Source organism: Columba livia, chromosome Z, assembly GCF_036013475.1.
Source record: "Columba livia isolate bColLiv1 breed racing homer chromosome Z, bColLiv1.pat.W.v2, whole genome shotgun sequence".
Classification (NCBI taxonomy): Eukaryota; Metazoa; Chordata; class Aves; order Columbiformes; family Columbidae; genus Columba; species Columba livia.
The window spans coordinates 77,612,385-77,626,564 of record NC_088642.1 but is presented as its reverse complement, the minus strand read 5'-3'; the positions used below and the strand labels follow the sequence as shown (position 1 = coordinate 77,626,564).

Genomic DNA, 14,180 nt, shown 5'->3' with positions numbered 1-14,180 from the left:
GCCACTGGTAACTTAAGATCTGAAAACTTTCTGGAGGGACTTAATTAAATAACACGGTATTTTAAAAAATCCTGTTCATTACTTATTTTATAAACACAAAAGTTTAAAATCTGTACTTACTTCAACATGTAAAAATGATGTTTGTTCCATGTTATCATTGTTTTCTTCCCTGAGATCTGCTGAGATGTTCCTATTTCTTACTTGGAAGTGTGTTTTACTAAGATAACAATCACCAAGGTCCTGTGTTCAGAAAACAAGAAAGAAAAAAATATTCTGTAACCAAAATGCTAAACGTTGTCACTGCTCTAGAAAATAAACAGAGCATGGTATTCAGGCATAAGATCCCAGTCTTTTTATAGGCATCAATGACTGCAGTGCTCTTCGGTTTCTCACAGGTAGCTTACACTAGTTCTTGTTATTACAGGAAGTCAAAGACCTGAACAATAAAAAATAAAATTTAATACAGCTATTAATTAAGACAACTGCTATCTGCGGATCAGAAGGAGTGCCGAAGAACTGGAAGACAGTGCACTAAGGTCACGAGGAGATGAGCAGCTATTAACGATTTTGACCTACCTATTTCAAGCAATGCATTCACACCACCATAAACTTCCCAGTTATTGGCAGACTGGTTTATTTTTGCTCTGCTCCCCCTCTAACTTGCCTAAAGTCCTGAAAACAAACAAACAAACAAACCACTTCGGAACTGAATTGTGCAGAGTTAGAATTTGTTCCCTTCTCTTGATCACCTCTGAGGGTCAAATGTACAAGGAAACAGAAGAAGATGTACCTTCTCTCAGTTCCCTTTTTATCATTCTGCTTCCAGGCACCAAGGCCCTTGTGCAGTTTCAGAGTGGCAGGAGGTTTTAGGAGCTTTCAACCCTCGCTGCCCTGACTATCTGCATACATACATCAACACTTTTTTTTTTAATTAAAAGTAGGACGAGAGAAGTTTAATAACAGATCACTGGAAAAATGTACACTCTGAAAGGGACGAAGAGTATGAAGAACACAAAGAACAGTAGTTGCATGCTAAGAACTTATTTCTCAATAGAAACAAATAAATTGAGGTTTTATTAGCTGTTTCATTACCTTTTATTTTAGACAAACACAGAAAGCATATGTGCAACATCTGATGAAAAAGGATTCTATTCAAAACAGTGTCTCTACAAAATTCGTTAATCTAGCATTTAATTGCTTGACAAGGCCGCATATGTAACGATATTTTAACTCTTTAGTTAATCTGTCATTGCTGACACAGTTTATTTCATGTATTCTGACCTTTAAATCAACACATTTTATTCTGACACATAAGTTCTATCTTTTCAAGAACACTGTAGAATACATGTACCTCTGAAATCTGCTATGAGCTATTTGTTTGTTTTTATCAAGTTTCACACCTAATAAAAAACGATAGTGCTCTCTACATGTATTTTTGCCCATGAATTTTTAAGTACGAATCACACCATCGGCAATTACCTTGCTCACAACTTCTCCTACTGCATGCCTCATTTTCTCACTAAATCTCACGAAGAGCATAAATCCAGCAAACTTTGCTGGATGTCCCAGCTGCAGAACCAACTGCATTCTGTGCAACGAAGAATCAACCACGCAGGGGAAAACAGTGACAGAAACATTAAGCCTGAAGCGGTGATACAAAAGTCACTTCTCTCACTCTCAACATCGAAGTCTCTCCTTATGGAGTTTTTTGTGAACACCAGCAGGAATAAAGCTACCTGCATTGGTATTTATCCCCCTAAAAGCAGCAAAGAAAATACTAGAGCCACCCACAGAGGTAAAAGGCCCCAAGGCACAATGAGCTTTGCCAGAGAAGGGCTGGATTTAGCATTCACCTCCCTGAACCAGTTCTTCCTGTCAGCAGAAAGGAGCCAAGCTCCACAGCCTTTGCATTCTGTCGTGCTCGAGTGCCACGAAAAACTATCTGTGGATAGCTGGAGAAGTGGAGTTAGCAGTCTCTGTATTTGACAGCTGTGAGAGGCTAGAGGAGAGGCAGCAGGAAAGAGGAGCATCCCTCCTGTTGCAGGGTTATATATTTTGTACAATTCTGCCCCTATAAATAAATCAATACTTTAGGCAGGACTTCAGTCCCATTTAAGTGGAAAACAGTCCATTTCTACTCCAGCTGTCTTGTGAGTATTATAAGCAAAAGCAAACTGATATAGCCTTTGATATGATTACCTAGATTAACCTAACTAAAAAGGAAACAAACATAAAGCAGAAAGCAAACAGGGGGCAGCCTTCACAGCCAGTATTTAACTATCCATCCCTAATAACAGCATCCACATTTAGCTCCATCAGGTCCTACAGCAGAGATGCTCTTGGATTTTTTACAGCTTTATTCCAGGGGAAAAAAAAACAGATCATAAAAATAACATAGTTTAGAACATTTCACTTACAGCTATAAATACAGGGTTCTGCTTGGGCCATGTGAGCTTATGGCACAAGAGCCAGCTCCACAAAAACAATGAGTATTTCATCACCTAAATCTAATCTCTGCAGAAAACACAGGAACACAAGAACACAGTTCCACAAGCCTGGATTACTTGTGTGGTCTTATTGCTATCAATGGGCCTATTCACCTGAGTATGGAATGAGGAATGGGATCCAAGTGCATTACATTGGCAAAATGAGAGTGCCCCAAACTACCCACAACACATACGTTGGTAAAAAAAGCAAAAAGACAATGAGACATCTGGTTAATGAAAAGCTTCCTTCCCAGACAACATAAGACTACATACTATAAGTGGATGGTCTCAATGGCCAGGTTTTTAATCAGACACTGAAATCACAGCGTCGCCAACTTGACCCATTAAAGAAAGAACTCCTACTTTTTTTTTATATGTGAGAACAAAAATCCATCTCATTCTGCTATTTCCAGCAAAGCTTCTTATTTCACAGCAAGTTCAAACTTTGACCCATGTATTAAATTCCCGATAGAAGCTCAGAGCATCTTTCTTTGTTGAATAAATCCTCACAAATATAGCCTTCGACTGAAATCTAAAGTTTCAAATGGTTGCCTGTAAGAAAGGGTGCATTGTAACTCTTGGCTAATATTTGCACTCTCTTAAAAACTTCTAAACAGAATTCATCTAAGGCCAAGACCCGGGTTCTTACTGAAATTCTGTTTTATCCGTGATGAAAGGGTTACAAATACTAATGTACAGTTACTTACGTAGATGCATACATTTACTCCAGGACTTCTTGCAATTTAAAATGGTACAAGCATGACTCTTTTCCCCAAAATTCATGACAGCATGGGAAACCATTAAAGCCATCAAAGGAAGGAAAAAAAAAATAGCTAGAGAAGTAAATTTTCTACAGCAGAAAGAAGAAATGCACAGATAATGAGAAATACAAGCCCTCCATTATTGAAAACCAGTCAGAGAAGCAAGAGAATATATGAAATCCTACACTGCCCTCCCATCAAAGAAAGTGTAGCTATAGGAAACCATAGAACAGTGTGGATTTATTATCAGATGGAAAATAACAGAAGTATTCAAAGTAGAAAAAGCAAGTATTCAAACTATTTCTGTTGTTATTACAGAACAAATACAAATTATGTAGCCATAAACCATAACTATTACAAAAATTTCATTTCAACAGTGGTTAAGCAGGACACTAGCATTAAGTGGCTTTCATTAGATATTTTTAAATTAGTATGTAAGAACTGCTGATTTTCTTTAAGTCTTCAAGGACAGTGGAAGTTTCAGAGAACTTTGGAGAAAGCCAGCATGTATCCATATATCTTTATATATGGACTAATTTGTGCAACCATACACATATTAGCTTAACATCCTCCCAAGCAAAACAACAGAAGTTGTCACAAAGAACTCAGTCACTAAAGAAATATATGCAGTAAATGTAGTTATTTTTTAAGAAAAACAGATTTTTTTCAGGGTAACTTAAAAAGACATGTTTTGTTGATAAACGTGAAAGTCACAACAATATATGCTCAGATTTCCATAAGGTAACTGCTGATTCCATGAACAGAAATTAAAAAATTTAAATAATTCCACACTAATCTGACACACAGTAAAAGACAAAAATATTATTAACTCACGGATCTCAAATGTAACTTAAAAAATGGGGAATCATGATAAAAGGAGTGATTCTAATGGGGTCCTGTGGGACTTGTCTTGGCCCTGTGCTATTTAAAATTTTGATTAATGACCTAGAAACAATATATAATTATTATTGGTGAGGTTTGAAAATTATGGGGAAGCCTCACATGAGGATGGATCATTCACACAGATTGTTCTGGTTGCTGTATGCAACTAACGTATTTTAAAAAACTATGTTATACTTCAACTTAAATGGTTAAAGTGATCCTTGGATATATAACCACAAGCACTCACCAAGAATAGGAAAGTCTGAATTTCACAGTGATGCAACGTTCATTGTCTAATTCTGCCCACAGATGAAAAAGGATTTTTATATACTGGAAAGGATGCAGAGGAGATCAACGAGAATTATTAAAATATAGGAAAACATGTCAAATAGCCAGGGAGCTCAACGTGTTTTGCTTTTACAATGACAAGGTTAGGGATGAATTGATCTGAATCTAAAGTACCAAAACACAGGGAGTCCTCATAAAAGAAGAGTTCTCAGCTTAGTAGACAAGGAACAGCTACCAATGGCTGGAAGATGAAGCCAGGCAGTTAAGAGTAAAAGTAACAGCTTGTTTGTTTGTTTGTTTGTTTCAAATTCTATTTTAAGCATAGCCAATCATTCAAATAGCTTGTTGAGCACTGTGACTCTTTCCCTACCATTGGGAATTCTGAAAATGAAGACTCTGTAATGTCTTAAAAAAAGACATTTCTGATCAAAACACAAATCATCTCAGGTAATTCTATCCCTTTGTTACACAACCAGTGGCACTAGACCATCCCAGCAGTTGTTTCTGAATTCATGAACCATATTCAATACATGTACATACATCCAATACTATACACTCTCATAAACCACCCATGCACTATTTTGTTCTTGGACCAGCTGTGTAAAATGCCATTTATTTCATGTTTTGTAAACCCTCCTTAAAGGATGTTCCAACTTATAGTGGTTGTCAACAGCTCAAAAAGGCCAGCAAGGGTATCTAAAAATTAACACTATGATTATTTTACCTTGCTAGTTCTCCACTCCCAACCATCTCCTATCTGCTGTGAATGTTTAATAAATTCCTCGCAGTACTCCTTGAATCTTCTTTCTTCCAGAAAGAAGTCCTCTTTACCTGCCATGCTACAGGACACCTGCGGAGCAAACCAGATGTTAGTATTGACAGATAAAATGAACACTTAAAACTTCCTCTGAATTATAGCAATTGAGCAGTAAAATAACAAAGGACTGGGGCAAAATAACCCTGTTTCTTTAAAAAAGACATGTTTCTTCAAGTATGCTAGAGAATCACAGATACATGGAATGGCTGAGGCTGGAAGGGATCTCTGGAGACCGTCTAGTCCAATCCCCCTGCTCACAGTAGGGTTGCTCAGGATCATTTCCAGTTGGGCTTTGATGGAGATGACACAACTTCTCTAGGGAACCTGTTCCAGTGTTCAATTACCATAGCAATACATAATTTTTCTTCTGTTTCAATAAAAAAAGCATGCACCAGTTTGTGCTCACTGCCTCTTGTGCTTTTTTAGTTTGGGTCCATCTAATTTATTCCCACACACCAGGTATTTATACACAGTATAAGAACCCAATGACCATTCTCTTCGCCATGCTGAAGAGTCCCAGCTCTCTCAGCCTTGTCTCCTATGTCAAACACCCTTAATCATCTTTGCCACCCTTCACTGGACTTCCTCTAGTATGCCTCTGTCATTCTTGTATTGGGGAGCCCATAGCCGGACAAGGTACTGCCGTTCTGATGCACTTGCTCAGCAGTATCGCCCAACCGGCAACCAGAAACATGAACTCACTTGTGGGATACGTCTGTGGGCCTACCACCTTTTCCTTGGAGAACTGAGTAACTCCACAGACGGTTAACAACTGTAGTGTTCGTGGACACAGAGCCCACAGGATGGCAACCAGAGTTCAGCTGAAGCAACTGTTCCTGTGCATGCCAGCCATACCGCTCTAAATGGCCCAACAACATGGCTTTGAGGGATTATAGCTTCACATAAGCATTTTATCTGTACCATGAATGCTTCCTTCCCAGGGTCTTAAAGATAACAGAACTCTCTCAGAGAACACAGCCAGATTGATTTTCCCCCTCTTTCAAAGAGGATGGACCACAAAGATGGCTACTTAGGTGTGTTTATGGACACCCAGGCATCACTGCATATGAATATTCAGCAACTATTAGAACTAGATCATTTTTTAACAAGAAATACAAAGGACATTGTGCCCCACAAAATGTTCATTTTTTTCAGGATCTGGCCCTAATCACACTACCCAGTCTGTCCATGATATAGATTATTTATCTAGCGCTTTAAAATATATTCTTCTCAATGGCACGTAAACGAAGTCCCCGTTAATCTGTTCATGCTACCTGGATGTCAAGAAGGAACATGGAAAACAAGACACTGCAATCCCAGAATGTCAAGGATTGGGAGGGACCCGGAAAGCTCACCCAGTGCAATCCCCCCATGGAGCAGGAACACCCAGATGAGGTTACACAGGAAGGTGTGCAGGCGGGTTGGAATGTCTGCAGAGAAGGAGACTCCACAACCTCCCTGGGCAGCCTGGGCCAGGCTCTGGCACCCTCACTGAGAAGAAGTTTCTTCTCATAATTAAGTGGAACCTCCTGTGTTCCAGTTTGATCCCATTACCCCTTGTCCTATCACTGGTTGTCACCAAGAAGAGCCTGGCTCCATCCTCCTGACACTCACCCTTTATATATTTATAAACATTAATGAGGTCACCCCTCAGTCTCCTCTTCTCCAGGCTCCAGCTCCCTCAGCCTTTCCTCATACGGGAGATGCTCCACTCCCTTCAGCATCTTCGCTGCCCTGCACTGGGGCAGCTCTCTCCAGCAGTTCCCTGTCCTGCTGGAACTGAGGGGCCACAACTGGACACAGTATTCTCATGGCTGCTTCAAGCAGAGCTGTATTCTCTGGGAAATCAGCCCCTGCAAAGAGATCCCAGGCTGCTGGCACCTGTGCGGGACGCGCCCCCTTCTCCGGCTCCCTGGACAAGGGGTACGAGCAGACCCGGACCCACCCGCCCACGTGCCCCAGCAAGGCCGGGCGACTCCCGGGCCGGGCCGGCTCCCTCTCCCCGCCACCCGCCCCGCTGGGCCGGCTCCCCCGCCGCGGCCCTCGCCCCGCCCGACCCCTGCAGCGGGGGCTGCCGGCCGGGACAGCCAGGCGCCGTGTGCGAGGCGAGCGCGGAGGCGGGCCCGGGGTGAGGCGTGGGACGCCTGAGGTGAGGGGAGGCGAGGCCCGGCGGAGGCCTCGCACGGAGGAAAGGGGGTCGCGCCCCTAGAGAGGGGCGCAGGACGGGGAAAGCGAGAGGGAGAGCGGGCGGGAACCTCCCCCACGCACGGCGTCCCACGTACCGTGCCCGCCTCCGCCCGCCGTACCGCGTAGCGCCCCGACCGGCGCGCATGCGCGGCCTCAGCGCACCGCGGCCGGCGGGGGGAGCGGGACACGCATGCGCAGAGGGAGGGGTCCCCAGCCGCGGGGCGGGGCCTGCTGGGGGGCGGGGTCTAATAGGGCGGGATCTCCCCGGGCAGGGGGCGGGGCCTGCCCGGAGCTGAGGGCGGGAAGCGGTCCTGGCGGCACTGGCGGGGCCGTGTGAGGGACGGCGGTGGCGGTACCGGTGCCGCCCGCTCTTCATCCATGGTGTTTGAGGCGATTTATGGGGCCATGAGACGTGAGCGCCCCCAGGAAGGGTCCCCCTCTGCCCCGCTGTCTTGTCAACCCCCTTCTCCCACCCCCAAAAAGCGTTAGTCCCAGATCTTTTGAGTCGAGGCTGGACTCCCTCCAGAAGCTCGACAATGCCAGTGTTGTCTGAACGTTTTGCAGGCTTAATCACCCTTCTCTCCCAACAATATAAATTTATAATGTTATTACTTTTCCCTAATGAACATGAGGAGAAGGGAATGTGAAATTAAAATGTCACCTGAGCGCTGTCTTGTAAGGTAACGTGAGGGGTAAGTAATTCAAACTAGCCTGCATGAAAATAAGAATAAATGCAGGGTCTCACCAAAACCATAAGCCTGAGCTATTTCTAGGAGTTGCCCAATGTGTATGCCAGTGTTTATTTTGTTCCCCAGCTGTGCTCTCTCCTAGAAACTGCTTTTAGATCTGAGAATCCAGTAGGCGCACAGCAGCTATTTTGCTACACAAATGTTAGAAGAACTAATTTTTAAATTTACGAGTCTATTAAACCATACATTTTTCAGTGGTAAGGTCTTGTCTGGCGTGACTCAGCTGTCCAAACTGTAGCATGTGCAGAATGCACTATATTTGGATAGGCTTAAGTGACATGTAACATGTTGGCTTTACCCATTTAGCTGCAAACTGACGTTTTAAAGAGTTTTGGCCTGTTGCAGTAAGAGTAAACAAGAGCTGTCCCATCGGCTTTGGAAACCGTGCTGCCCAGGGGGAGCCTCCACATGCAAATGGTGCTTTGCTGTAGCTGGTTGTAATGTGACATTCTCCAACTTGTGCAATTCCTAATTTGCCTGTAATTTGCTGGGTGTGGAGAGCTCACAAGGGCCAAAGATTTTTGCTGGAATCTTCTTGAGGTAAACCAATTTTTCTTTGTTCTCGAAATTCTGTCTTCTAGATTTTGGCTGTTGGCAGCCTAGTTCTTCCAACATCTGCCATGACTCATATTTAAAGATAATTTTCACTGCTCTTTATTAACAATTAAATGTTCCATCTAAGCCTGTAGTTCTCAACACTAGATATATATAGGAAAAGTTTTGTTTCATTAAGGTATTCTGGAGAAAGATTAATTGCGTGATGTGCTTTGAACAGATTTTGATACCCCCATAGATTACTATTTTGACTGCCTATCCTTATTTTTGAAAGCAGCTGCATAGCTTGGGTGACGCCATTATAACTACAAGTTGTGATGCTATAGTCATTATTTAATCATCAGAATTCATTATTTATATTGTTATTCACTGTTTCTTTAAATGTTGGGGGTTTGAAATTTGGTAAGTAAACACCATGTTGTCATCCAGCCCTGAGTTTTGAAATAAGGCTTTTACACTGTGGAATATATTCAGTAAGCCATTTTTGCTAGCAGAAAATGCCTGTGGTATTGAAAAAATGTCACGTAATGTGCACTGCCTTGGAAGCTACAGCTCCTGATTTCTAATTTTAGCTTTGTTACTGTCTCTCTGGATTTTCTGAGGGAAGAATCATGGGGTTTAAGACATAGCTCATTTTAAAAGTGGCTGATAGGGCCCTGATTTTACATTGAAGTTAGCAAAAGGAGTTGCTATGACTGGTAGTTTCCAGAAAACTAAGCCATAGTTTCCATAGACTCTGGTTCATTTCCTTTATTTAAAATTGTGACTACACAGGCCCTGTAAAAATCAAGGACGTCCAGTAATTAGGATCTCAACACCAGTGGTCATTTTTAGAGATTATATAGGCTTTAGCCATACAGCTGCAGTATCACAAACAGGCAATATTATCTATGGACCTTTAACTCAACAGGTACAATGTTAAGTAATTATGTATTGTTAAAAATAATAAACTGATTACCTGAATATCCCCTTTCAGGACTTTATGGCCTCCACATGACGAGCATAAGTAACTCTTCGTGTTACAGAACACTGAACTTTGAAAAACTGTTAGTATCCATGTTGATGCAAACAGAAATACAATATATCTCTGTGTAGAGAGGATACTGTACCTACTAGAGGTGGACTCTAGAATAATCCTATTGACAAATTTGGGCTAATAGTTTCAGGTTTCCCTGTCCGTTTCAGTTTTTGCCTGTTTTCAAAGCAAATCAGACTCATGGTAAATTCTTACACCATCTCGTATCAGCTTGGTCACCTCCAGCATTTTTGCCAGGGCATTTCAGTACATGTCAGCGATTGACTCTTTATCCAGGCAAATACATTTGCTGTAGTTCTAAAATTGCATGAGAAAGGGTCCAAACAGGGGCATTTTATAACCTTTCTCTTCCTTCTCTTGCCTCTACTCTGAATGAATGCCTTGGGTTTCCATCTCGTCTCTGCAATACAAAGGCATTAGTAGTCCTGTTCCTGTGTCACTTCTTAGATGTTTATATCGTTAAAACAAATAGACATAATAGCTCATCAGACCAGTTTGGCTTATTCTAGATATATTAATATATACATATGTATATCTGTTTACATTAATATATATTTATATTAATATATATCTCAATATATAGCATTAATATATATTATCACATATTGATAATTTCTAAGAGAAAAATAACAGTTGTTGTAGGAACTTTGTTGGCTGGAACTTTTAGAGCTGAACTGAACAAAGATCATGGAGAATAATCCTTCACCAGCCCAGTGGTGAACTGACTGATCTCTAAAAGGTCTTTTTCATCACATCATCCTCTTTTTTGGTCCCAAGAAACATTCATTCAAAACCCATTTATCAGTTGAGCAGTTCAGGCAGCACTGTACTCTCAAAAAAAAAAGTAACATTACAGCTCTCAGACAATAGAATTAATACAATGTACATTCAATTTCACAAATCCTCCTTAGTGTGGTTCACAACCAGAGTAATTCACAGTAATTCTAATGCTATTTCTTCCACTTTTTTTTTTTTTTTGATTACTCTTGATTTCCAATGCTGAGCAATGTTGCTAAACAAAAGGAGATAATAATCTATTATTGCCAGTGCCTGGCAGTAGCTGGGTTGCAAAGTTTTATAATAAATGCATATTGCCAGGTATGCCAAACAAGAAATAACAGTACAAAGCAAAATACTTGTGAAAATGTATTGTGAGGCTATCGGACAGCCTGCTGAAACCCAGCATATCATTTGTACAATAACAAGCAGCTTCTTAATTTGCTGTACTGATACAGTCACAGGAGCAAACGTACTCTATCTGCCATTTAAGAAGGATTGTATATACAGGCAATATCTGCAAAAAAAAAAAAGAAATGCTAGACTTCATTCCAGTTAAAATTGATATTAGCAAACATTCGCCATGGCTGACTGCTTAATATAAATCTCTTCATTGTCTGTCATTAAATTAATAGTGCTTACGGAGATTCTGCACCAATAATACGTAAGAACTAAAAGCAAGATATTCTGCATTCTTCTGCTTCATTTGTTTAGAAGACTTAATAGTTGAAATTCCCCTGATAGACCGTGGTAGGTGGAGAGTTACTATTTCAAAATTGTTAACAAACCTTATTTTCCAGTAATCACTGTAATATTACAGTGCTCTTATCAAGTAGACAAGTAACATTATTTTCCCTTTGCTGGCAGAAAAAGTGGAAATAAGTAACTTGTTGGAGTCTGTGGTGACAGCGTTAGGCTCACAAATGAGCTGAATTTTGTAGATGCCTTGTCTGTGCCTTCAACATCCTTGCTCTTGCTCCCTGTTCAGAGGGAAAGTACAAAAGAAAACAAACTGAGAGGCATACAAACAGCATATGTTTTTCATGAGTATTTTTATTCCACTCCAGCAGCGTCCAAGCAGCCCTGAAAACAGTACTAGCATAATGCAGCAATTGTTGCCACCTTTGGTTTTTGGCAATTTTTCCTACTTCTGTCTCAGTATTTTATCTTATTGAAAAGTTTAATAATTCTTCAGGCTTCAGATTTTTTAATTTGTTTTGTATTCTCTTTCTGCTACTGTTATTCACGTTTCATTCTTGTTTTATTTGTTTCTATTTCCTATTAGACCAATACATATTGAAATCAACTTGAAACAGGCTGCATGTGAAATAGTCAGGTCATTAATATAAAAGATAATAGCAGTTGAAGACCACAAAAATGTTGCTCCTAAGCAGTGAAATTGGATTTAGGGGATGTTGAGAATAATGAAGAGGTCTAATTGATATAGAAAGATGATGCATTTTTAAATCGGCTTACAAGTTCATGGTCAAAGTGGCATTAAAATATCTGCGGATGGTGGAGAAAAGGTCATTGTAACTCAGGATCATATGGAAGTACAATAAAAGATTACTATTAGAACCTATAGTAAATATATATTGTTGTAATAAATAAGCAAGGTACTGTCTGTCTCTCTTGTATTAAACCAGCAAGCCTATGCTACCACTGTCTGGTTTGCTAAAATCAGCAAATCAGAAACCAGCTCAAAGTACAATATGTGAAATACTTTCATTCAGGATGCTAGCTAGATCAGAACTAGGATGCATTTTACACATATAAGGTAAATCAAGCCTAGTGCTAAGCTCCAGAGTAAATGATCCTAATTATTCAACTGGTACAGGTCTGCAGGCCGACATATAAAATTAGCAGCTCATAATTAACACTGAAGTGAGTCAAGACAGACAGGATTGATGCTAGGAAAACAGGGTTTTATTCTGATTCCTCCAAAATATTAGGAACCCAAAATGATATAATGTAACATGCACAGTTGTGTTCTGAGAGTGTTTTCCTCAGATGATAAAGGTCAAGAGCGAAGCTGGCTGGACGGGAAATGACAGGCAAGAGGAGACCAATTATCATTTACCTTGTGTAGGGCTTAACTTGAAGGTTTATTGTAACAGTTAAGAACTCTGTTATTTAAGGAGACTAACTGAATTGACGAATGGAAGGGAATGTCTTCATGGATAAAGAATGACAGATGGTACATTTTTTTGTAAAGCAATTCAACAACTATCCCAAACTGAATAAAATAAATGAAATAAACAAAATAAGGTAAAATAAGGTAAGATAAGAGAAAATAAAATTAAAATAAAATAAAATAAAATAAAATAGCTTTCACCCTCCACTACCACCTTTGAAGAGAAAAAGATATGGAGAAATCGTCCACGTAGAAGCCAAGCAAAAAGTACTACAAGTAGTGGTGGACATTGCTTAATATTACTGATCATTGGTCAAAAATGGCAGATTAATTCCTATCATTACAAGACAGACGCTTTTCAACAAATGAATAGTGGCAAAAATACAAATTTCACCAAAATGCATAAAACATCACATTAAACAAATGCTGGGTTTTAATTAATATGGTAGAAGTCATAACACGAGTCTAATACCTGGTCACATTTACTCAGAGACTCTGAGCTCCTCTTTCTGACCAATCTGACTGATGTGCAGCTACTAAGGAATTGTTGAGTGGGAAAGGACATCAAGAGGTGACCTCGTCTGTCACCAGGCATTCCTGACCAGGGGTGTGCGTCCTCATCCAGGGATGTTTATCGCTGTGACTCTTTTGTGCTTCATTCTCAACCAGTTTTGCTGAGGTGCGAGAACCTACTCAGAACGCTCATTTCAGGCTGTCTGGGAGACAAACTTTCCCTTACGGTCACTCTAATTTTTGCTGGCTGAAATACTCCCTTCAAGGCTGTTTTCCAATCCATACCAAACCCTTTTCCTGCCTCACAACCCCTGCTGAGCGTTTAGCGTACAGCCAACATCATCATGAGAGGTATGCCTGTTAAAATGTATTTATGTTCAGTTAAGTGCACATTGTATCCCAGCAAGTGTGACTTAATGTATGTTATTCATGTCACAGCATTCTATGCATACAACATCCTACACAAGGGTTGTCTATGATCTATATGTTTGATTTCAGGATATCTGGGGATCATCATAGGTGTCCTTCCAGGAATTAGATTGGTCCTTGGGTTTAATTTTACCTGATTTTCCCCTTATAGGGCCAAAGAAGGAAATAAATGGCTTTCAGAGACAAATGCTTTTGTAGCTGAGCAAGGTCCTGGATCTCTCTGGAGATCCTAAGGGATTGCAGATGCCTCCAGTTTGCTCTTAAAGAGTTAGGCCAGCCAAAAGAGCAATGTGCTCCAGCTCAGTAAAGGCCTGATGGACGAACAGGACAGTGTTTTGAACAGCAATGCAGAACTATGACAAGGCCAGTGACACTAAAGTAATGAACCCTCACACTTAAGCTCACAGGCAAAATGAGGTCTTTCCCAGTAATGTTGTCACCCATGGAGTATTACTGCTCCCTGGTATTTTATTAACAAATAATTTCTCTTATTAGAGATCATGAAATCCTTCTGTAACTGCATATGTCCCAAGAGAAAAATCAGCTACGTACCTAGCAATGGAACA

At 40.6% G+C, this 14,180-nt stretch overlaps 1 protein-coding gene across 7 annotated transcripts in view; it reads right to left on the bottom strand.

Annotated features, from left to right (window-relative positions):
• Positions 1 to 14,180, bottom strand: part of ATG10 (autophagy related 10) — a 113,527-nt gene that overhangs the window by 78,207 nt on the left and 21,140 nt on the right. For 4 of the 7 annotated variants that reach the window (XM_065046452.1, XM_065046451.1, XM_065046453.1 and 1 more), the window contains exons 5-6: positions 5,142 to 5,267; positions 121 to 240 (exon numbers count right to left, since the gene is read on the bottom strand). In XM_065046452.1, the coding sequence (XP_064902524.1) occupies positions 121 to 240; positions 5,142 to 5,255 (234 nt within the window). In that variant the 5' untranslated portion in view covers positions 5,256 to 5,267. The other 3 variants (XM_065046456.1, XM_065046457.1, XM_013370939.3) reach the window with 3 other exon arrangements.